General features: G+C 39.9%; 1 protein-coding gene across 1 annotated transcript in view; it reads right to left on the bottom strand.

Moving 5' to 3' along the window:
* The window catches only part of PLA2R1 (phospholipase A2 receptor 1), a 40,452-nt gene extending 15,564 nt beyond the window's left edge, over window positions 1-24,888 (bottom strand). Inside the window, exons 1-17 of the mRNA XM_042040546.1 lie at window positions 24,750-24,888; window positions 21,185-21,568; window positions 18,779-18,946; window positions 17,518-17,691; window positions 16,249-16,362; window positions 15,462-15,605; window positions 14,286-14,474; window positions 11,425-11,582; window positions 9,978-10,085; window positions 8,233-8,345; window positions 5,989-6,158; window positions 4,599-4,801; window positions 4,179-4,324; window positions 3,617-3,701; window positions 3,107-3,239; window positions 2,676-2,711; window positions 2,007-2,164 (exon numbers count right to left, since the gene is read on the bottom strand). Coding sequence (XP_041896480.1) covers window positions 2,007-2,164; window positions 2,676-2,711; window positions 3,107-3,239; window positions 3,617-3,701; window positions 4,179-4,324; window positions 4,599-4,801; window positions 5,989-6,158; window positions 8,233-8,345; window positions 9,978-10,085; window positions 11,425-11,582; window positions 14,286-14,474; window positions 15,462-15,605; window positions 16,249-16,362; window positions 17,518-17,691; window positions 18,779-18,946; window positions 21,185-21,568; window positions 24,750-24,849 — 2,583 coding nt within the window. The 5' untranslated portion in view covers window positions 24,850-24,888. The remainder of the gene's footprint in view (window positions 1-2,006; window positions 2,165-2,675; window positions 2,712-3,106; window positions 3,240-3,616; window positions 3,702-4,178; window positions 4,325-4,598; window positions 4,802-5,988; window positions 6,159-8,232; window positions 8,346-9,977; window positions 10,086-11,424; window positions 11,583-14,285; window positions 14,475-15,461; window positions 15,606-16,248; window positions 16,363-17,517; window positions 17,692-18,778; window positions 18,947-21,184; window positions 21,569-24,749) is intronic.
* Window positions 24,889-25,837: the final 949 nt, after the last annotated feature.

Below are 25,837 nucleotides of genomic sequence, written 5' to 3' on the forward strand. Positions count from 1 at the left end.
AAAGAAAAGACTCTGGAATGCTCTCTGACTTCGTATTTCCTGGCCCCCAAGTTTAGTTTTCTAATTACAGCACTCAGCCCACATATTACAGTTTTTAAAGAAATAGTGAAAAAAGTGATTCCAAATTCCATGCTAAGAAATCTTGACCAAGTTTTCAAATGACACATGCGAAGTCTATTTGGACTGCTGAGTATTATTTTAGTGGTTTACTTACTCCTGCTTCCACAGGAAACTAGTTACAATCACTTAGGGACAAACTATGCTGAGAAAGCTCAGACCAAAGCCAGCAGGCCTTAAAATAGCTGTGTATGTTGTATTCTGAGACAAAACTTCTAGGAAGTTAAGCTGATTTCCAGTTTCAAGAGACTAAACTTTGCTTTTTTTTTTGTAGAATGCTCACCAATTTTCGAAATGCCCGCTAATTTTAATGATAAATCCACTTTTGAAAGATCTCATGTAAATAAACATGACTTACAAGCAGCATTCTGCTCATCCATTTTCAGTGATCTTAAGTTGGAAGAATATATATATTTTTAATTTTATATCATTTTTTAAGTCATAAATATTCAGAGTTAGGTAATGTAGTAATTATATCACATCACAGTCTCTGGTACATGTGGAAGAAGACAAGACAGCGTAGCCAGTTGTGTTACTCGTCACTGTAAGCTTTTTCTGCCATGATCTATCGGTTTAAATCTATTTCATCATGCTTTAATATAAAATTACTTAAATAGGAGATAAAAATTATACACAATTCCTTGGAAACTGAAAGACCCCATATTAATATAACACACTTCTATTTATGCTTTCTGTTACAAGTTAAAAGCAGGCAAGGCCTGTAAGTGTGGGTCAAAAGCTTTTCTACCCATAACTAGGTGTTCTTTTAAAGATTACACTACAATATCCCCTTACACTACAATATCCCTTTACACTACATTGAATTTTGTCCTCAGTAAGGCAGACAGATTATTTGCATTCATTTTCAAATTTTCATTATTTTGGTTTTACTGAGAACCCCTGAAAGAAAACAGACTCAGTTTCTTCGGAATTCATCTGCTTGTGCAGCTATTTCTCATTTTCAAAGCTGTTTGTTACATCAGAAAAGTTGTAGGGAAATTCTGCTGTAAACCAGAGGAGGCAATTTAGAGGCAAATGTCTCTTGTTTCCCCACATAAAAATCCATAGTCAAAAGGGGATTTAATTCAGTAGACATCATACAAATCTGTGGACTCACTGGAACATTACCCAGGCTGGTGTGCACAGAGGAAAAGGTAGGCTGTTTTCCATGGTCATAAGCACCCTTCTCTATGATTTATAGTTCTAGCTATAATTAAGATGCAGAAAAATTGGCAATCCTTCGCTCTTGGCCAGCTCTCTTCAACAGTAATCTTTCAAATGATCACGTTGAAGATTTGAACTATGGAGACCATTTCAAACATCTGCACTTGCTGCCCACGTTATGCTAATGCACACTCTGAAACATCCCTTTGTGTTGCTCCCTGATCACCAGCTGCCAAGTGACAAAATGGGAGTGGAGTAGAACTGCACTTGGGTCAGGAGACATCCCAGTGGATGCAGAACCACTGTGTGAATGTGAGGAACAACGACAGCTCCCCTTGGTCAGAGAGGGGTGGAGGGAGAGGAAGAAACAGAGAAGGATGTACACTACACATGAAACACACCTTTCTCTTTGCCCCCAATTACTTTCTCAGCTGTGGTATAGGAAGCTGGGGTTTTGCTTCTCCTGGGCTTTTTGAGGCAGATTGATCAACCTGCTCAACAGTAGAGCTGATTCTGCAGATTTGAAATGTTACTGACTTCTTAAGCTAAATAGGGCTTCAGGGAGAGGTATGGGAAATGAAGAGAGCAAGAACATTATTTCTAATGTAAAATGTCTTTTGGATTCTACCTGGAATAACAGGCAGACAGATTCTCCAAAAGACACAGCAGAAAACAGTCAGTTACCACCTGAGGGTTTATTTTTTAAAAGGGGTTGTTTTTCTTACCTTCCTTATTTTATTTTGAATAAAGGTTTGTTCACCAGAAGAATTTACTGTTGCTATTCCACCACGAAGCCAGCCACAGACAAACTTGCAGGTTTCCCATTCTGCAGGGCTGACGTGGAAAAGATATTCTGCTCCTTGATAATACAGCCAGGGCAGTTCTAGAAAATGAGCAAAAGAGTCAGTGCTGTGCAGGGGTAAAAAACTCATTTGAGGTCCCATCTTTTTTTTACCCCTATGGCCTGCCTGCAGCCACATGTCAGAGGACAAATATGCCACTAGGAACAGCAGAACAATATTTAACGTACCAATTTGTGGGGGAAAAAAAATGGACTATGAGTTGGTTTTCTTCTGTAACATTCTATCCCTTGACACTGCAGTAATATCAAGAGAGTTGTCCAGGCTTAACAGAAGGGCAGTTTTAATGTGATGGAGAGGTTATCAAACTCCTGTGCTTATTACTGGCAATATTCCTTAACCAAACCGAATGCTGATGCTCTAGTGCTCCTAAACAACAGTGGCAGATTTGATCTGCTAACAAGAAGTTTCTACAGAGTTCCTTACTGTAAATTTTCAACTTAGAATATTTTAGTTATTTTATTTTAACAAAGGCTCTAATTGTATTTCCAAGTTATATTGTTTCAAGATGAAAAAAAGAAAATATTGTCATACCAGCTGTGTACCAAACTGGACTCATGGGTTTAACACCTGCAAAAAAAATACAAACCAAAAATCATTAAGAACATTGCTATTCTTGTTCAGGGATTAAAAAAAAGGAGTTAAACATGGAATAAAAAAAAATAATTGCCACACTCACTAAAAAACATTTACAGTAGTTTTTATGAATAACAGCTTTGAATGAGTATTTCTAACTAACTGCTAATCTTGCTATGTATTTTTAAACTGACTGTTCACATTATATCAGTTAACTGGACAACAAACATAAGTGGAGTAACCCCTCTGGCTTTGCCATGATTTCATGCAGAAGACTTTGAGAACTCCAGAGGTGGCTAAAAAGGAGACTTTTAGGTAGTTTTTTCCTTGTCTCTCCTGAATAGCAAGTAAGGTGTGTAACAGACAATGCATGCTAATTAACATTTTACCTTTTGGTATTTTGCATATCCATTCACGCTTGTCATTGCAGTGTGCTGGAAAGACTGTTCTGTTTACTTTGAACACACCACAGTTTCTTGAGTCATCTTCAACATACGTGTGCTCCAGAAACGAAGATACAACCTGAAAACAGCACATTTGTTCTCTTTCACTGACAACCCAAGATGAAGCATTTAAAAACCTCATCATGGAGAAAAGGAAGGATTTAGACATGTGTGTACAATATGAATATCTACGCAACAGCTAGAGGACCACCTAAATTATGATGGTGAAATACAAATAATAGGGTCCATAGTCATGTTCTCCCAATGTCCTGTCCAACTTACCTATCTTATATCAGACTACTTCTTCATAAAAATAACTGAATAGCTGTTGAAACCTAACAACTTTTTGACATGACTATCAGCAGTTGCCCACATCTAAAAGCCTTTGCCTCGGTTCAACCTATGCTCAGATACGACTCGAAAGGTTACCGAAATACAGAGTAAACTGATAGTTACAGGTGTTTTGTCAGACCACTGCCATGTCCTTCCAGAAAGTGCATTTCTTTTATTAAATCCAATCCAGAACTGTCTCTCTTCTGTTCTATAACAGAAACAAAGAAAATAACATTTCTCATGCCCATTTTCCTTAGCCATTTCAGAAATATTTTAATAGTACAAATACATATATTAATTTCTTTTTTAATTCAATATATCATTCCATAATACATTTCTTAACTTTCTAGTATCCTTGAAGTAAACTCTTGCTTTCCTACTAAATGTTAGATTCTATTTTACAAGATGAAAACATTTAAAATAGGATTAAAATTGTTGAACCTCCATTTCAACGAGGAATGATAATTCACAAAAAAAGCACCTTGACAATAAGAGCTGCTCAACATTTACCACAAAAATCATCTTCACAAAGAATCATATTGCAATGTTGCTAATGTATTTCACCCAGTTTTAAGTTCATGTTAGAGTAGGGACTTATTTCAACACTACTAAAGAGGATGGAATAACCTAAATTGTAGATTAGCATGATTAAGATAAATCTTGTTGGTGTTAAAAATATATTTACCTATCAAAAATTGTATATAATAGATTGTTCAAAAATGTCTCTTCAAAGATGTGGCTAAAACTAGCAAGATGTGCTCCGAAATCTTGGCATAATGCTTCTGCTTCATCCCATGTTCTTCTCATCAGAACTTTTTCATTGTGAAATATCTGCAATAAAATAAACATTGTCATAAAGTTAGTTGATTTTAGAGAGCAGTTTTTTCAGAAACTCAAAGAAATAAGGTATTAGTCACAGTTTTTCCAAGTATAGCTCTGATTCTTGTTACTACTTTCACTGACTTTTAAATGCAGTGAAGGATGGTAATAGGTAATTTTTGTTTGTTGAGTGAAAGAAATAATGCATTATCAAAATTTTTTTAGGAACAGCATATCCCTAAGATGGTGTAGATTCAGAAAAACTCAAAGCAAGTTTGACATGTACCTTGTAGCAGCTGAGCAGATTAGGTTCTGACTCCCATCCAAAATAGCAAGAACTTGATTGTTTTTGAAAGGTAAGTTCAGGTTCTTCGTAAGAATTAACTTTTTGTCTGCACAATGACATTGCTTTGAAATCCTTACAGCTTTTCACCTCCCAATAACCAACAGGGTGCTGCCCTCGCATAGCCACACATCCTCCAGAATGACCTAGACATGGGAGTAAGTGTTGAAAATCAGAATGAAACATCTGAATTTTGTGATTTTTTTTGGTCAAGTGGCTGTTTTATCGACCTGAGTTTCTGGATAAAACCTTAATGAACTTACAAAACTAGCAAATTCTTTGGTCAGCAGCCAGTTTATCAGCCTGTCTTGGTCAGCTTGAGCTTGTAAAATGAACCATGACAAACAGTTCCTCTCACAAAATGCAGGAGAAGAAATGCAGTTAAAAACATTACTTTTGCAAAATGCAGTAGTAAAACCATAAATGTAAAGACTCCAAATCAGAGAGCCATTATTGAAATGGAGTATCTTTATTATTATGTCTCTGTTTTCAGGTATTGCTTAGTGGTTTATGTTTCAAAGGTTGAACGATTTCATTTTTTCATTTTTTGTTTCCTTGGAATATTTTCCTTAGAATTACTATAAAGCATCAAGATCAAACTAACGTGGAAGAAGAAACCTCCACACAATGCTGCTATTCACAGAAATGTATCTGGCAACCGCTGGCCTATTTTTCATATAAAATGCAAATTTCAAACTGTGAGTTTTACTGAATAAAATTCATTACTTTTCTAGGACCTGTTGCTGGGAATCTCAAGAAATCCTTGAAAAATTCATAAAGAAATGTATGGAAAACATCAAGTATGGTTTTTGATGTTTTAAAAAAATATGGTGTATACAACAAATGTATTATAGTTCCTAAAGGAATGTTTGAAAAACACCTCATGGGACAAGAAGAATTTCAGGGATTTGCTGTGTCTGTAAGGAGGGCCCAACTGTGGGCAACTTCAGGCACAAGTCTGTAGCATAAGCCACAATTTTTCTCCAGCATTTTTTTCAGCATTTGATTACACAAAAGAAACACTAGATTAATATTTCCCTTGCCTCACGTGGGAAGAGTGGTGTCCAGCATCCCACCACAACCCAGGATAACAGCACCTAGGTGGAAAGCTGGGAAGGAAGCTCCAGCTTCTCCACAACTGCCAACTCACCTAATTCAATCCATGGTAGGAAGTTATGGAGCCAACAGCAGAGTTAAGTCTGCTGCTCTCTTGGCCAGGCAGAGAGGAGAGGACTGGCACTCTTTAGTCCCTGCTAAGCCACTGGTGCCATGGGGAAGAGTGCACACTCCCCAGTTTCCAAGCCATTGCTTTTTTTACCAGCATGCTACTCACGTGGCTGGTACTTGTTCCAGTTCGTGTAGCTCACGGAGCGATTCTTTCCTGCTGCACTTAGCCAAACATATTCTCCTGTGTTGTTAAGGTCTTGCAATCCTATCCAAAAATAAGTTCTCTCAGATTTTACCATGCTGCGGATCATACTGTTGATAAAAGCTTGCTCAAACCTTAATAAAATAATGAAGATAAAGTTTTTAGAATAAAATAGGTAAAGCGGTATTTTAGTGAACAGCTCTCATGAAATTATTTAAATTAATCTGAGAAGACAAAAATATAATAGAGGTACTTAATTTTTTCTACAGAATGTTGTGGGGAACTTGAGGCACAAATCTGTAGCACAAGCCACAATTTTTCCCTATTTTTTTCAGCACGTGAGCACATAAAAGAAACACTAGAATCAGATCTTATAACCTCAATGCTCAAATTATGAGACGTAAAGACAGAATGTATTAATGATATGCAAATAAAAACAAGAAACTCCTTGTATGAAGAAAAAAAGTTAGTGGGGTCTGAAAAAGCTCCAGAAGAAAGAAAAGAAAAATCTCCACACAGAAGTGTCCTGTTGAAACCAGCAAATACACAAACCAGCACTAAGAAACCAGATCTGAAGGACTCAAAGGACCAGCTGAACTGACTACAAGGAATCACATTTTTCCTCTTTAATTTCTTCACTGAAGTTATGTGAGAAATATACGCCTCTTTGCAAGTTATAATTGTTGTGTATAGTAATCCAACTGTCACTTAAATGCAATTAGTTCTGATATAACTGGTATAGGATTATACAAAAATGTTTCCGTTTATGAGCACATTTAATCAGCTGCCTATCAGTTTCCCAGTTTGATGAAGACTTACTCGACTTTTTGGTTTCACAACCTTTGAAAAGAATGGCTAAGTACCACAAGGGTGACATTAGTGTAAAATCTGAATGTATCTGTAAAACTGTGAGTGACTCAGAACTTGTACTTAATTTTCATTTCCTTTGTATGTTCTCTTTTTATGTCTACTCTCCTTCCTCTACAACTTACTATCTAATGAACATTTTAGGATCAGTAACTGAAAAGTTTTTGCAGTTTTCACTCCAGAACAACAAACCTCAGCAGTAATTTAACAAAACCACTAACTACCATGTTTTTGCTACTCCTTGCCACTGCTGCTAACTGGAACTGGGAACTAACATCATAATTAGTGATGGCTACATCCAGAAGGGAAAAAAATAGAAATAAAAAAGCAGAAAAAGACAGAAGACATGATTCCAGTGATGAGCAGCATGCCCTCAGCTCCCTGCCACATTTGAGCTGCCAATGCTCAGCTGCAAGAATTTGTCCTTTATTCTCCCTGAAAGGACCACTGTTGCACTGTAGCTCAGTGCTGTACGCCCTGTGCACAATCCTGAAACCACCTGGCAGGACAAATTCCCATTGATGTAAGTCCTTATGTAGGGTAGCCAGTGTTTTCCAAAAAAACTACCTACTATTCATCTGATTGCTGGTGTCTGCTTCTCCTAGTCTAAAGGGAGCAGACATTTCCTCCTTAAACTTTTAGGGTTTGGGCTTTTTTTGATAGTTTGGTTTTTTTTAATGATAAATATGCAGCAGGTAAAGTACCTATGTAATTTATCTATCAGTATGTCAAACTCTAATGGAAAGCCAACATAAAGGGTAAATAACAAAGAGAGCAGAGAGAACCCAAGCATCCAGACATCTGCAGAGGAGAAAGCTCTTGCTAAAGCTGGAATAGAGGTAAATAAGAACAAGGCATGGAAAAACAGCGACAAGCGCTTTCAAACATTCTCTCTCTTACCCTGAGAGTTTGCTGAGAACTCACATAAAATGAATACATTAATAGAAGGATTTATAAAATGTTAATTGATTTGGATTAAAATTCTGTATCTTTTCATTATAAAAAGTATGTTTTCATTTTTCAGTACACCTTCCAAGGACACCAATGAAGTTTCTTAAAGATGTTACAAACCCCTGCAGAAAGCATATTCTTTGAATTCCTGCATGCCCAGGTGTACACATTGCTGTGTTTATTAGCCTCACAGTTGCTTTTTACTAAATTTATTTTCAATTAAAAATTAAAGCAAAACACACCCTTGATTTTAGCCAGTGTTAGTAATTATGCTCACCTCACAAGCAAAAATTATTTCACTATGGTAATATCTTTTGCCATGCAACACTTTATAAAGTTAGAACAGCTCTTGTTAGAGGTATCTTCACACTGTCTAATAGGATTAACTACCTGTTTGTTACTGATACAAGTGCAGATGGGCAGAAATAACCACTGGAAGCATGTTCAAAACTTCGAGGGGTACTGTCGATTTTGTAACAATATCCACCATGTCTTTCCCATCCCTTAAAAGAAATGAACATTATTTTATAGATTATTAAGTATTGTGTAGTTGTTAAAAACTTGTTCCCCTTTTGTACCTTCTGTCTGCTGATCCCTGGCATCCCTATAGACCTTTTCTTTCCTACCATGGTTGAAGAGCAGTTACCCTCAATGTCACTCGAAATGTGGATATCAGATGAGCCAGAACACTGAGTCAGTGGTCAGCCTGCCTCATTTCATCTCATTATTAGCCTTTTATTTCACACTATTCCCCCCTGGGTGTCCAAAAGACACCACCTGGACTGGTGTAAGTTCTGCTGGTGTGAGTTCATGCAGCAATATCTGCCTGGTCTTATGATTAAATGTTTTAAATAAGCAAGAGAATAAAGAAATAATACACTCTATCGGTCTTTTGATTAGCTGAATGTAACTTTTTGCATGTTAGAAATAAAAGGATCAAAGCCAAGGGACTGTAAGGGGGTTCACCAAATGTTTTTACAGGGTGTGAAACATCAAAAAGCAGAAATTTATTCTGAGTAGAAGTTTGCCAGAGCGGATTAAAATACTTAAGACCAGTGGCTCAATACCTGGAGACTCAATCCTGTGGCGCACAGGACTGAGAAGAAGTTGAAGTGCTGTGAAACTGCTGACTACAGCTTGTCAAGAAAACCTTGATGCTCTGCACATTTTTCACCCAGTCAGGACTGTGACAAACCTTTCTTACACTAATGACACACAAAATTCTTGAGTGATGGAATACATTGGTCCAAATGAAATAAACGCATTCACCCTAAACTTTTGGAAATGTTAAGCTGGAATCAAGCAATAATGTCCATAATATTATGACAAGAACTCTGGTTCTGGACACTCTACATCTGGGGAAATCCAAACATTTCAGCTTCAACCTTCTTATAATTCTACTGAACTGGCTGCATTTCTTCATTTCTCAAGAAACAGGACAGGAAATTTAAAAAGGGAAAACAATGAGCTAAATAGTAAAGCAGGTTAGAGAAGAGAGATGTTTTCCTCCACAGTTTTGAATATAACAGAAATTCAACAAGTTTCCACACTGTGAAAAGGAACTGATGGCAAATAAAGCCATACTTTAACTCACTTCCTTTTACTACCAGAATGCAGAGCCTAAATGCCTGAAAATATGATGCAATGTCCCAGTTAGACAGCTGTGCTCCTCCCCGTTTGTGTTTGAAAGCAAACGGAATGCTAGCGTACGAGTGGAAGAGTTCACCCTCCATGTCAATGAAACGGATTGTTTTTCACCCTGACATTCCATTTCAATGTATGAAAACCATGTGTGGGGATGAGGCATCATATAACAGCCATTATTTACACAGATGGTGGACAAAAGGGCTTCACTTTTGATCTAGAAAGAAATAGGAACTTGGGTCACAACCACTGATGAAACAACAAGCCATGAAAGGCATCTTGTGAAGGCTTTTAATCTTACATTAAAATTTAGTTTACACATTTTTAAACCAAAAAATGAGATTTTTCCAAGCAAAACATGCATGTCTTTAATATGACAACCTAAAATTATTTCTCTATTTGCATCCATATGTTCTGTAGCTGTATTTAGAGGCTACCTGTAAGATTCTATGTCATAAGTATAGTTCTAAAACAACCACAAACCAACTTACCTCTGGACAACTCGATTCCAGTTCAGGTGAGACACTATTAAATTCACCTGCTTTTTTGCAAATATAGAAAAATTTGTCTTCACATTTTTTAATCCTCCAATGTCCCTCCTAAGGAATAAAAAGGAATATATTCTGTATATACCCATATTCTCATGCATATCTATACAAACATTAGATTACATTCTTTCTCTTTTAACTCTTCACTAAAAAATAAGTAATTTTTCTCACTCCATTTACTTATCCATTTCTTTCTACCAATACTATCAGCAGGACATCTCCAATCAATCATACAAACAGGTTTGTCTCGGAATCAGTGCTCAGGATGTACAGCATCTTAATTAACTAACACTATGGCCATGCCAGAGCACTTTTCTTTCTAGCTATCACAGTTCTTTGTATTTGAGCAGCCCTTACTCAAGATATTACAAAGTCTGTATCATATAATTTTCACACATCTGTATATACTGGACATGTATCAAAAACAATGCTTGAAAAATTTTATCTTGAACCTCCTTTTCCATTGTATTTTACATTTCGTTTGTTTACAGTTGCAAGCTGAGTAAAATACAACTTTGGAATCTAAAACCCCCAATTGTTCCAAAGTCCTATTTTCTGCTTCCAATAGGAACACACATTTTCCAGTCATTGTAATTGTCTTGGCTTTCCCCAAGTTAAAAATTGCAACCTGGACCCACTACTGTAGAGACAGCAGAAACTCTTCTTGATACAGTTTTCACGCTCAGAACATACTTAGCAAAAAAATTTTTTTAATTATGGTGCTACTTATGCAAGTCATGTATTAGTGAATTTAAATACTGTTAATTGCAAAAGTAAAATAAACTCATGACCACACTACAAAAGAATTGACAGTGCCATGAATACCAACAAGACAGGACAGTGTTGCTTTAACATTATTCCCTGTTTTACAACCCCTGACTGATTTGGTGTCAATCTTCCTGCTGTCAACTTCTGTACTTTTATATAGACCTAGACTACTATGATTTTGAAAGATGCTCCATAAAATTTATAGATATTTACACCAAGATAATAGAGGCACAGCTGACAGTTTTTCAAAACATGAATTTGAAACTTTCAAGGCCAGAACCTATGCATCATAAATTACGATACACATAATTACCTACTTGGATTTTAAATTACTTTATCAAAATACCCACTGATATTTGTTCTCTTCCATTTGGCAGGCTTTATATATGTAGCATTTTTTATTGAACATAAGCTCAAAAACTGTGATTAATTTTCTGTGCATCAGCACAGCAAAATGCATTGGTTTCTAAAGGCTGCACTGCATTTATCATAACATCACTACATTGGGAATCAAAAAACAAAGTCATACTCCAGGTCATGGTTTAAAAAAGTATGCACAGCAAGAAACAAAATTATTATGAGCTAAAAAAAAGTGCCTAATTCTTTTAAAAAGAAAACTTACATGTCCTTGTGCTGAAACACAGAGTTGTCCTGTTCTTTGAAAGGTGTTAGGTTCTTGTCTGTGCCAGTTAGAGAATTTTACTGGGGTGCTATCTGACCACTCAAAAACAACAGGGGTGTTGTTACTGTATAATCCAATCCATGTCTCTGTTACATTTTCTGTAAAAGAGTAAGTGAGTTCAGATTTTAATGGTGAAGTGACTGTCATAGGTTAGCAAGCATAGTCCCGGAAGGGACGTCCTTGCTAAGGGGTGCTTACAGTTTCCTCTGGGAACTGATAGAACCTATCAGCTGGCCAGTTTGAATATGGACAATTCTCTAAGCCACTTAAAGTTGTGATCACCTCTGTGATCCACATTTAAGAATAGGCAAACTCCCCCTCCAAGCTCTCTCTCGTTTCCGGCGCTGGGACAAGTGGCTGCAGGCCCCGTGTGGGGGCCAGCGGGCCCGGCCAGGCCCTGCCTGGGCCAGGCCGGGCCGGGCCACGGCCATCCTGAAGCCATGGACCTGTTCCAGCTGTGGAACCCCCCCCACTGCCTTGCCGTGGGCAGCCGGAGCGGCTCGGCTCTCCCCCCCCTCCCCTGCGATAAGAAAAATTCAACATTCCAGCTGCAAAGCTGCAAGGCCGAGGTGAGATTAACCCTTTTTATTGCTGTGAAGAGCTGAAAACCTGAGGGAAGAGAGAGAGGAGATGCTTAAAGCTGAAAGTCTGTTGTGAAGCTATGATATATCAGAGTATCCTGTTGTAATTTCATGAAGATATGGGGGGTGGAGTGTTCAACTCGTGAGCAAAAGCACCTGCGCTGAGATAGGCAGATGCTGACGCAGCTGTAATTTCATGAGAAGTTTGGACAGGGAGAGATGAACCAGATGAGGACTTTTGCTCCAAACGGGAAAGGAGAAAACCTCAGTCCGTAGAGATGAACCAGATGAGGACTTTTGCTCCAAATGGGAAAGGAGAAAACCTCAGTTCCTAGAGATGCTCCCAGAGATAGTCCTAACGATGAAGATGATGAAGACCCTTTGCTCCCAGGGAAGGAGAAGGGCCTCTGTTTTTGTTTCTGAACGGCTCAACCTTAAAATTGTACCCCAAAAAACTTCAAGAGTGGACCCTCGAAAGCAGTTGCGGGAAAAGCTGCAAGTCGGGGGAAAGGACTCACACGCAGGCAGAGAGACTCCTCTTCCTAAATGGACTGAACAATATTTGGAAGTGGGTGGCTGTCTCGTTGTGATAATGTTTTCATAGCATGAGCAAGAAGAGACTTCTCTTTCTAAATGGACTGAACAAGGTTATTATGGAAGTGGTAAACAGACTGAACATCTTAAGGGTTGTCTTTTCACATTGTCAGTGGGAGAAGGGAGGAAGGTGGGGGGAGGAGGAGAGTTCTGAAGGTGGTATAATTTTTTTTCCTTCTTCTTTTAGGTCTGTTAATAAACTTCTTTATATTCTTTCAAGTTTGGTGCCTGTTTTGCATTTCTCCTAACTCTTATCTCACAGCAGATAAACAGTAATGAGTATTTTGGACCAAACCACTACAGTGACAAAGCCTGTTTTTTCTTTAACATCAACACCACCATTAAAAATTATTCATGGGATTTTTAGGAATGTCCTTTCAGGAAAAAAAAAAGTTGTATAAACTTTAGGAAACCTTATTGATGAGACTATGTTCTACTACTCTTGAAAACCAAATAATTTCAAAAATAGATCAACATACATGATACAGGCTTTACAACCCTGAAAAATGCAAATTAAGAGCATATGCACTTTCTTGAAGTGCATGGGGTAGAAAAATTGACATGGAAGTGAAATATTTCTTCATATAATTTTCCGTGGCACACTCAGCTTTAGGTTTCTCTGAGAGTTTATAGGGTCCAGTGACAGCACAGTTGTAACCAGTGTCTGACAAACATAGGAGAAACAAGGCTTGCAGTTTGATGTAAAGTCGTATTTGACCAGAGAAAAAGCAGAAAAAGCACTCAGGCTCTCAGGCATGTAAGCCCTTCTCCTGAAGAGAAGCCTGAAGCAGGCTGGAGAGAAGCAGCAGACTGAAGCTGAATACAAGTTGAGAACAATTACATCTATCCATTACAGCATCCCTGCAAATAATGGTATTTGGTATCTATGGAGGGTCTTAATAGAAGTGAGGAAGATGACATGGAGGTTAATCTCCTAATCTCTACATGTCACTGTGCCCCAGATCTGGGAGACAAACTCTCAACCAAACTGTGCAGCTCTGCCAGTACACTGGTAGAAAATGGTGGCAGGCAGAAAATACTAACTTTTCTTTGCTGCTGTTATGACAACAAAAGTATTGGCATTGCTGCATCAAAGAGCTTTTGTTCACTAATTTCCTTGTGTAATTATGCTACCTCTTAGGACAATGTGAACCAGCAGAACTGCTTTGATACGCCCTGCTGACATCAAAGTGGACTCTGCCCTCATAGTAACAGCAGCAATTTTGCAGTGTGGAAGAGGCCAGTTTGAAAGCAAAAGATACACTGAATTGGTTTTGCTTCCAAGCACAACTCTAGTATAAGGTTGATCACTGAATATTTTGCAACAATTTGCAAGGAACCAGGCAAGAACAGGAAAGGACAAAAGCTAGCATGTTTACTATGGCCTCACTGTGTCTGCTGCATGGACTCGTATCTTTATTTAAAGAATGGTTACTGGAAAAGGTGACTCTATACATTTTTAAGACTCCTAGAATGGGCATGCAACATGATTTCATTTTTTGCAAACATAATTTGGGTGTGCCATGTAATACAGTGCTTAGATGGCTAACAATGTCAAAGAGCTGCACAGAAGAGCACCACAGAACACTTCAAGAAACACCGCACACCTGAACTCCCCAAACTCACCACTTTCAAGCAAGTTAAGGAGCAGCTCTTCATCTGCCATGGAGGATATACTAATGAGCCTGCTATTTTCACTTTGGCATGAGAGTGAAGCATCATTCCAGCTCTTCTCCTCTTTATGGAGTCTGTAGCAGTTGCGATTGTGTGGGTACCACCCAGCGTCACAACGAGTGGCATAATACTTCCATGTATCTTTTAAATGAGCACACCAAGTTCATATACATTAGATAGAATTGCCAAGCTTATATGTTCATAACACATTCAGAGTTTTTTTTTTTTTTTAAATCTTCAAATGTTGAAAACAGAGTTGTCCAAGATGACTTAAGGAGGCCAGAACTCCTGCTCTATGGATCATCACCTACCAAGCAAACTGAAATTTCTTCCACTTTATTTGATGATTGAACTGTTTGGGCTGCTGGACTAGTGCAAATACTAATTCAGTTTAAAACACAGTTTATCTCCCTTATTACCTCTGAACCTGATTCAAAGACAGATAAAGCTTTTTCAGATGCATTACCTATAGAAAGTTTGGATAAGTCTTTCCTTATTACCTGAAACAGGCTGCTAAACTTTCTTTAAGTTACTAGGAAGGAGCTGAACTTATATATTTCTTACAAAACCAAAAATTTGGGTTAGAATAAACTCAATTCTGTGTTTAACTTTCTCACAGAACAAGAGCCTGACTCATTCTATGTATTATGTATCCTATACTCATTGTATAAACACTTGAAGTATATGTACAATGCTTTTTTAGTATGTCAAAAGTACAGCACATCATAAAAAACCTGAAAATTTTGTGCTGCATTTATACAGCTTTCTTCTCTGTGTGCCACTGGTTAATTCCATTCACACTGAAAACCTATTTTGCAACTCATAAGTGGGGCTTTTATTGTAATATGAAGGAGAATGAGCATTCTGATGGTGTAAGGAATCAAGTAAATGCTATTTGTATTAAAATTACCTGTTTGTTCTAAGACTCTCAATGTGTTTCCAATGACTGAATTTAAACAGAAGAAAGTATTATTACATCAGTTAAAGTAAATAGTATTCAACTTAAACTAGCAAACCCACACATTTAGTGCAGCTGTGATCCTGTTTTGCTGCCTTTATAGTCAGATGGCTTCTCTTGCTCTCCTTGCACACTCACAAACAGGATACAGTAAACACTGAGAGACTTACCCAGCCTGTCATGCTCTGTCTTATTTAAATATTTCTTGCATACAAAAGGCAATCCAGATTCACATAGATTACTGTTCCAGCCATACTTCAATCTTGGATTAATCACTGCACAATGATTTTCTTTAAAACGTTTATCAGAGACATCTGCAAACACATTTTTGAGAAGCACAAAATTACAAAAAATCAGTTCATAGTTTTAAAATGGTGTCATGAGGTTCTCTGCATCTTCCTGAATTAATGGATAAACATCCCTGCACACCCAAACTTCTAGTAATATTACACCAGTGCTATGGACAGTTGAACACTGACGATGAATTACATGCCTGCTTGGCTGCTGCTCTCAGATGAGAGGCTGAAACAAGCTTGAATGTCTTCAACTGCTGGTGGACAGACTTCGAAATGTAGCAAACCAAGTCATAAAGTTCATGTTAATGTGCTAATGTTAATTAAGCTTGCTAACATAAACAAATTGAAACTCCTTTCCTCCATGAAAGTAGGTACAGTTTTTAAATATTCAACTGGAACCCTTAAAAACATCTTTAAAAGTAAATGACAAAAGGACTAGACCATTAATGCTTTGAACAGATCGATCTCACTTGATGTTACACCCCTAGAAGGGTTTTCAGTTCATGAATATGGATAAGTATTTCTACCCAAAAAAAGTGCACTCATTCACTTAATTCCACTTTCAAACGTAGCTGTAGGAACAGCAGTGTTGTATCAAGCTGTAGTTATAGAGAGCATCTCATTATGCTGCTATAACATATCCAAGAGGAACATCAAGTACTTGCTCTCCAGTTCACAAACATCAGAGGTGCTCCATCGGACCACTGCCAGCCAGCGTCTTCATCCAGGCGGTTCAGGCCTGTCCACAGCATCATGTCTGTGGTATTTAACTGCCCTGAAACAGAAAAAATAAACAAAGTAATACTGCATGCTTTCCCCAAGCTTTAAAATATCTACAGGCATAGACCTGCTGTCCTGACTTCTTACAACTGGAATAAAACAAAACTTCAAAGCAGTCTCCAGAAAGTTTAGGCTGGTTGGCTTTTTTTTCTGTCCTTAGAAAAAGTCTGTTACTTTGTTAATCAACACAGAGATGAAAAGAAATAGACTGAGAAACCTGAAATCCTTCAAAAGCCACTCATCCTGCAAACCTTTCCTGCAGAAGTTGTTGCTGACCTTAGAAGTTCAATCTAGAACAAGGAGCTACATAAATGCTAGCCTGTTTACATAAACGCTAGCCTATTTCAGCTTTCCATAAACCAAACTACTTTCAGAAGCCTTTACAGCCCTGCAGGCATATCAAAAAGCTAATGAAATTATTTTTAAAACTTCCATTTAGCTTATATCCTTCAATTGAAAACCAGCAATAGTGGGAAGCAATGGATGAGAAACCTGAGGCAACCTTTGCATCAGAGCTCCACCACCCATTCCTCCACTTGATCTTCTCCATGCACATAAAAATACCCATGAAAGAGCTCTCAGAAGGCTCTGCACAATTGGCCTGAGACATTTGCTCCAAGAGGAAAAGCAAACTGCTTATCAGAGGAGAAGTAACTTCCATTTATAAAAACAGAGCTGGCACTTTCCCCATACAAGATGTTCACGTCAAGCCTGCAGAAATGTTCTGTCATTCACATTTGGTGAAGTCCGGCTTACAAAGAAAACTTAGCAAGAGAAAGGGACACCAAGGTACATTGCAGAGAAGGTAAGCACATGTATAATCCTCCAAAGGAAACAAACACACTCCCTAACCACAGCTGCAGGATGAATGGGAATCTCTGTGGGGAGGGAGAATTGAGCAAATTACACCCTCACGTAACAAACAACATACCATCGCTTCTGCACTTCAGTTTATTAAGGTGGGAACTTACCTTCGTCCTTGCTCTTTCAAGTAGCTCTACTGAGGTGTGTTACATGGCAAAGCCCCACAAGCAGCAATGGGAGAGACATCACACAGAGTATTAGGCTCCAAAGCGTACCCCTTTGCACAGGTAAGGAAGAAATCTAACTACAGGTTTCCTACGAGGTCCCCAGAGAAATGTCTACTCACTGCTTAAGTTACTTATGTAGTTCTGCTCTTCAGGGTCGGTGATACTGAGCAGGTCCCCTCCTTGCAGCTGACAAGCAGCCCGAGCCTCACTCCAGCTCAGCACAGACGCAAGGTTGAACTGGTAGCAGATGTGTGTGTCGGGGTTCTTCTCCCAGAAAATGTCACAGCCACTCTCTACTCAAAAACAGACTCGTCACCAACTGCCCAAGACTCCAAAACCAATCAGAAACATAAAACCTTGAACAATTAAATAAATTAATGACAGCAGTATCCCAACGGAAGCACGATTATGATCACCTTTCCTGCTCCTTTGTTAAAGCACATAGGGAAATAGGGCACTAATGAAATAAAATGTTGCTCCAAATTTCATATGGTTGATAAAATACTCGGAAGCTGATCTGCAGCTGGTGATGATTTTCACAGCTCTCATGAAGCTGACACAGCTACATTTTAATTTATTCTGACTAATCATTTGTTTCTAAAGCTGAATGTTGAAATATTCAAACTGTGAACACCTCGCCCAACTCGTGAAGCAACAGTCACTGGATCTCCTTGGACTTTGTACTCAAGAGAATAAGCTTCCTATAATTAAAAGGATAAGCAAGGCTGCAAATACTATCTATTTGAACGGCTGCCCAGAAATACCCACTACAAAGACACATTTACAGCTGTTTTTAAGATGCTTTGGAACAGAGATCTGAAATGTAGCTTGATCAGGAAAGGCATTTCCAAACCACTTCTACTGATAGGAGATACTATTTTGCTTATTTACGCAAGAACCTGGAATATTCACAAAGATTATACATCCAAAATCTTTTCAACAGGAACTACTTTTTAAAATACTACTTTTTAGGCCCAAGACATATTCAAGCAGTGCACAGAAGAAAAGGAATGTGCAAGATACAATGCAGTCAAAAGCAGACCATGACTTTGCAGAGCAGCCCTTAGGTTATGTGTTCCACAAAAGCTGCCTGTGTGTCACTAGGACAGAGGGGGTTGGCTGCAGGGTAAGCTCAATGGGCTGCACAGAATAAGGTCCTTCTGCTACCCCCTGTAGTTTTGCTGTTGCAATAAGGACTTAAGTCTCCAAAGGTCGAACAGGATAAATTACAATAAATTTGCTAAAGTCTTCCTTTGTGTTTTTTAAAGAGACGCTCCTCTCTAACAGAAGGGAAGTAATCCAAAACCAGACTGCGGCCTAGTATTACTAACGAAGAACAAACTCATGGAGGAGGGAGAGCGAAGACAAGTAACATCTTACCAGCATTTGGGCAAAACCCCCATTTTTCATCTTGCTCATAGTGAGTTGTTGTGGCACACCAGTCAGATTCCCTTCCATCTCTAGTACACTCATAATACCATTTGTTGTTATATTTAAATGGAAAAACACATTGGAAACCAAAAGAATTTCCCAGCAAGGTGTATGTTTCTGCAAAAAATAAAATGCAGAGATTAAAAGAATGCAGACCACAAAAATTTTTCCCCCCCACGTCATTATTACTGTTTTTAATAGCAGTGATAAAAATAAAATGTCTACAGTTCATTCTGAATTTTAATTTATAATTGATAACACAGCATTACAAGCATGAGCAGCATAATTTCAGTAAACAGAATCTGGAAATAATAATTTATTAAATTTGTCACGAGGCACAATCTTGTAACTTACTCCATTGACAAAAAAAATCCCAAACAAAACCACAACCCCCAAAATCTGATCAATTAACACAAAGTCTGCATTTACATGTCAGAACAACTACATAAAACAACAGTTAGTTAAATCAGTACACACTCAGATGCAAACTCTACTTATTTATTAGTCTATGACAGATGACTAATTTAACATTATTTCCCCTGCTTCTCCCACTCTTTATAAAGTGGATTTCTAATGTGTTTTCCATTCTCTTTGTCATTCTTTGGGAAAGGAAATGTACAAGACAAAGGAATATTTAATACACTTTCAAAACCAAGTTTTTGTCCCATGGAGAATAATAACATAGCTGAAGAATTGATGCTACATATATCTGTTGCCACAATCAATGCCTTACCAAATGTTTTCCTATTGTACTTTGAGGACCAAAATATTGAGAGAATCCAGTGCAACTGAAAGTTGTAAAAGCTTTACCTCAGTGAGTGTCCCCTAAACCTCAGAGCTTCTAAAAAAGGTCAAAGAACCACAGTCACTCTTTGAATGAAATTGTTTATCAAAGATTGCACGTCGATAGCTTTGAGATCAAAGTCCTTCAACTACAGAATCAATACATACTGCCAGGTTCCTAGAGGTTTCCAGAGTTAATGACTGGCTGTGCACATATAAAAGAGCAGTTTACACATGGTAAATCCCCGTCTGAGGTGAATGAACAGACAACACAAGGAACAAGTGAAAAAATAAATCAGGATTGCTTCTCTGTCTGCCTGCTACTGTGCTGCCAGCTATGGAGGTACAAGGGATTATCTCAGTCCTGGCAAGAAACCAAATTCAATTGCTACAGACCTCTTACCACAGTTGTGTGTGTGTGTGTGTATATATATATATATATGTTTTCTTTTTTCTTTGAAGGTAGCTATCCCCCACCCCCTTTGCTTGGTGGCTTGCCTTTGCCTGTGCATGAGCTGTGGTAGAAGTGGAAAATAGAACCTGGAAGTGAAAGAGATTCTGCCAACGCAATTAAATACTTTGGTCCTGAAACTAGGCTGCAAGTGCCTGTCTAAGGCTGATCCTCTTCTCACATCTGAGATCTTGCAGCAATAGGGCTAAACCAGGTCTACTTTCATCTCACTGTATGTACACAGCAAATGGGTACGAATTTTTATGGATTCCAATATTTTCTGCCTCGTCTTAAGCATAAATTCCACTAGGTTTTAAAAAAGAGGTTGGGCACTGTAGTGCTTTCCCAGTTATCAAAGGTCCCAAAAGAAGGGGTTTGGTGAGACCAGAGGCTGAGCACAGCTGCACCTACAGGGGAAACCACAAAGACCAGATCCAGAACTCAAACACCCAGTTCAAGTGGGGAAAATCAACAGCTTCAGTCTGAGACACTGTGCAAACATCAGGTCTCTCCCTCTACAGAAATGCTGAGGAAGGGGTAAAGGTACAGGCTGTCTGTTGCTTTTTGAAGTTGATGGGTTTATCTTAGTCCGTCCACCTGGAAAACTGTTCAGGTCTGCAGACCTGAATCTTGATGTACATTTCTACACCTTCACTAGCTCTATAGCAGGATTTATCATAATTCTGATCTCTGTTTCATGTTTCTGTTTGGCATGTTCAGAGTCCAGGTGCTGAACGTTGCAGACATTAGTCCATGCACACTGCAATTACAGACTGATTTTCAGTGACAGGAACTCCAAATCCCCTCTTATCTGTCTTTGGGTTTATCTGTTGCAGGATAATAACAGCAAATCCTTAGTAACCCTTTTAATTTTGCAGGTGATTTGAAGTGAGCATTTCCTGGTTTGCAAAGATACTGGTGGTTTTGGGGGTCAATTTAACAAAAGAGTATCACTTATGTGATATGCTCATCTCAACCACTGCACATAAAAAACCTCCACAAACTTTGAGTCCCAAACCGCAATAGAGACTGGAAGGGATCATAAGCACCTGACCTCCCCCTTCAAAAGAACTTCTGAAACATTTCCCACCTACACTTCTATGACAAAATTTTATTCTTACCTTGAAATGGGTGTTCACAAAGGTCTTCATCATAGGACATATACTGTTTCCATTGACAAGTGGATTTTTTTTTGGCCACAATATCTTTGTTGTTTTCAACTGCTAATTTGTACTCTGATACACCAACTAAGGCTTTTCCATCACAGTTCCACCATAATGAGTACTGACTTGAATCACATTCCAGCATTGTTAGTGGCTGTTCTGGTTTGCTGATGTTCAGTCCGAGACAGGTACTGCTGCCTATGTTGAATAGACGATGGTTGGATACCCATTTCCATAACATCTTTTCTGAGAGCTGACTGCAGTCTTCCAGAACAAGGCTAGCTCGGTCCACTTTAATGCATAAGCTGGAATTTTCACTCTGGATAATGAATATCCCTTTATCTGTAGGGGGGGAAAAAACCCAACAAACTTTCAGTCTGTAAAATACTGAAATTGATTAAATAGTACCAAAACCCAAATGTTTTAACTGCAGCTATTTAGAAAGAGAAATGAAAATATCCTTCAGAATAACTGACACTCCAAAAAACTACAGAGTACTGGTCTAAATTTACTGCCAGCTGATTTTTTTAACACGTGGACTAGTTGCAAGCTCACAAAAATAAATCCAGGTAATATTTCTCAAGTTGGATAGCCAAAAAAATCCTCAAACAAAAACAAGAGGTGCCAAAAAACATCAGACTGTTTAAAGAAAAAAGCCCCTGGTCACCAAGAGGGAATAAAGGTCACAGTAACGGAGTAAAGGTTTAAGTATTACAAGAAGTCATGCTGTATATTGCAAAATAATTCCCAATGTAGATTGGAGAGTGCAATTAAAGTAAAAGCTAAAAATTTTAAGACTGACATTGCCATATTCATCCTTCACTCTGCCACTACAGAGACAGAAAGAAAATAAGTTGCATTGTCAATAGGACACAGAAATAGTAGGATTTAGTTATACCATGAGAACTGGTGGCCAAGGGTTAAAGTATGCCTTTCCTATCAGATACATATTTTTCAACCATGTGTGACTGCCCTCCACAAGAGCAGATGTGGAGCTAGCCTGACATCCCAGATTTCTTGGAATCATATAGAAATTCAATGAAATATGTGACATCATGTTGTAAGTATGTGAAAAAAGTCAGCTGTTTAATGTCTTGGGAGCAAAAGTTTAACGGAGCATATAGACTGAAAAAGAAGAGGGCAGCTGAGGAACTGGAAATCAGCAAAATGTAAGCCTGTAACAGCACAGCTACTTGATTCACTCTGAAATCCAATGGTAAATAACCCAGGGACTTCTGCTTACATTATATGTGAGATATTTATTTTATGCTTCAAGAAATTATGTGTTGAGAACCTGAGCAGCACTTGCATTTTGCCTTCAAATTTTACAATGAGAATTTCTGCCATGCATACTTTCAAATTTCTGTAATTCACTACACCTAGCATACTGAAGCACTAACTATGATAATAAAAAATCCCTCTCAAATTGACATAGCCCACAAATAAGTATGAGATGCAGAGGTCCACCCAGATGTTGTGTCTGAGTTTAGTGCATAGAGCTTAGGTGTGGCCCTAAAAAGGGAAGATGCTTCAAGCAGCACTGTGACAGTGCTGTGTAACAGGCACACAGGAGATCAGCTCAACAATATAATATGCACACAACAAACAGAACAGAGAGGATATAGATTGTGGAGAGGGTTTTGGTTACAGATTCTGCATAGAGCATATTATGACTTACAGAGAGGTGGCACTGCAGATTGTGGCATTGGTAGCAGTGGCTGTTTCCCGCATGGCTATAAAGATTGGCAGTCTGTGACAGAGCAGGAGCAAGCCCTTCTGACTGGCACCAGGTGAAAATACAGCCTGATACATGAAATTGCATCTTTCAAGCACTTGGCAGCTGTCCTACATTGAGTCCTTAACCAGTTAGGGGTGAGCAAGTTTCCTTTGATCCATGGTACCTCTACAGCTCTCAGTGTTTGAGCTCACTGAAAACCCATCAGACACTGTGAGAGATACCCAGATTGGCCCTTTGCTTTTGAGTTTTCAGTGAAGTTTTGCAGTTTGTACTGGTTTCATCCTTCTTAGCCAACCCAATCCTCCATGGGCAACACAGGTGTCTCTATCTACATGGCCAGAGAGTTTCTGCCTCTCATGCTAAGGGTATGTCTTTTCCACAGCAGTCTTATCTTCGCTGACCAAAAAACACAGTTAATTTTCTAGATAACTAAAAACTGGAATGTTAGCACTAGTAAACACTGATTAATGAGGTTAATTTACCAGGATACTGGGATTCACACTTGGATTGAGAGTTTGACAAAGTTTATCGACATCTGCAGCATGCAGCATCTCCCATACAGCACCTTCCTGGGGTGGGGGGGCAAGACCACAACCCAAAGGTGAAGGATTCTCAACCTTTGAAAGCCTTTATCTGTAAGGCTCTTAAGAGTTGCAACGACTGCTGAGAAAAGATAAGGTTCTTTCCCAGCCTACACAAATAACCCATCTGGATGATCTCTGTGAATAACGTTCCTTTTTCATTCTGGGGCAACTTGTGCCAAGAACAACCAGACCATAATTCTTGAGCCCCCTTCCAAAAGTGGTTTCCATTCCCCACATACAAAATGCAACTGGCAAGAGAGCTGTGCTGGCCTGAGGACTGCCAGGAAACAGCCAGCTCACCGCAGAAGTAAGAAATGAGAGATGGCAGGCTCAGTGACAGCTCCATGAGCTCCAGCTCAGCTCTGTCTTCAAGTGGGGCAATGAGACAACTGGAGCAACATCAAGCCTGGGAATTCCTCCACGCTCACCTCCTTTCAGCTTGCAAAGCTACACCATCCATTTGCTCACATAGATGGGTTTTGTTACAAAGCTCCTGGTGTCAGGGAGAGGTCTGTGCCCAAACTCCTGCAGATGAAGAGCTGCAATGGAGCTCTGTGAACTTGCAGGCCTCAGAGGACCCAAAGAAGAAAGGAGATAATCTATGCTTTAGAAACTGAATGGGTGAAGGAAAGCCTTTGAAATAGATCTGCTTCTCCTACATCCAGGCCCCTCCACACAAGGACAAGGTGACAAGAAACATACTCCCAGAAGCGAAGCCTGGAGCTGATGTGCAGCCCCAGATGAAGAGCTGATTGCTGAGCAGTACCTCCAGGTTCCTGTTTACTTGGGCTCAACACAGCTAATCGGGAATAAACGGCTGTAACAAAACTAGGCGAGCACGATAGCTTCATTTCCTTCCTCCTTACCTCCCATTTCCTTCCCTCCAAAAAAGCAGCGAGAATTGCTTATGTGATAATAAAGTAACTGGGATTTACTGGAAATGAGTAAAAAAAACATCCCTATGCCCTCCGGGTGCACGGAGGACCGCAATGGGCAGCGGAATAAGAAGCAGTGAGGACGCACAGGGCGCGAAGCAAATCCAGCCGAGCAGGTCCCCAGGGGCTCCGCGCCCGCCCCCGCCCCTCGTCCCGGAGCGCTCGGAGCCGCCGGGGCTCGGAACGCCCGGGGCGAAGGGCTCTGCCCAGTCCCCGGGCCCCCCGCGCCGCTCCCCACCCCCGGGCCACGCCGAGGCGTCACTCACTCCGCAGGGAAGGCACCGCGTCCCGGCCGAGGGCGGCGGCGCCGCGGCCCAGCAGCAGCAGGAGGCAGCCGGCCAGGAACCGCAGCCGCACCGCCGGCATCGCCCCGGCGCTGCGCCCGCCCGCTGCCGCTCTGCTCCGCTCCGCCGCGGGACCGGACCCGCCGGCCCTGCCCTGGGGAGGGCAGAGCGCCGATCCCACCCCGGCGGCGAAGGAGGGGCGGCCCCGGGGGGCGGCCCGCGGGCTCCCCCCGTGGGGCTGCGGGAGGGGGCGGGGGAGGTCGCCCGGAGCCGCTGTCGAGCTCTCCGCGTTCCCCGAGTCGGAGACCGCTCGGCCGGACCGGCATGGGAAATGCCGCTCATGCAGCTCGGGCCGTCTGCCCAGGTCAGAGCTGTGGACTCAAGCGGACAAACCGCTCTGTAATAACCTTATTTTCCATTTGAAAATAACTACTTGCCTGTACCCCAAGTACTTTTATCTTAAAAAGAACCAGAAAACACATAGAGACATTGGCGGTGAGAGGTCACCGTCAGCACAGTCCGTGTTCCCAGGTTCGCTGTTTGTGCCTGAGCATCCCCACTGTCCCAGCCCCACTCGGAGACTAGTTTTTTTAGCTGGGTGAGCTTTGACCTCGAAGTCATTTTACGTTTTGGCATGGGTAAAAATAATTGTCATCTTCCATTTTGTTCGTCTCTGTGTTCAGTCGAATATTTGCAGGAGCTGCCCCCCTTGCGCTGAGTTTCAGTCTTGGGGAAAGTCAAAAGCAGAACCTCTTGGTTAAAAATAGAGTAACTTTACGGGAATCCATGGGACAGTTTGTTTTCAATCTGCAAAAGCAGTTTTTGCTCTGTCCTTTATGCATAGCAGACAAGTAAGTATATAAACGTACATAAGTGTAAAGAAAACCAAATGCAGTGTTGGAGCATAACTGAACTGAGACTGTTCCCCCATGTCTACCTCAATCATAATACAAGGATGGAAAACAGAAGCCTCTGGGCTTGGGGAAATCTCTGATAGTTTGGTAGAAGAAAGACTTGAGAAGCAAGAGAAGCCAAATACTTAGAACTAGATAAGTGGAGGTGTTTCTCCC

This window comes from Corvus kubaryi, unplaced genomic scaffold, assembly GCF_017639235.1.
Source record: "Corvus kubaryi isolate FWS band 111438036 unplaced genomic scaffold, C.kubaryi_AGA036_p1.0 37396, whole genome shotgun sequence".
Taxonomy (NCBI): Eukaryota; Metazoa; Chordata; class Aves; order Passeriformes; family Corvidae; genus Corvus; species Corvus kubaryi.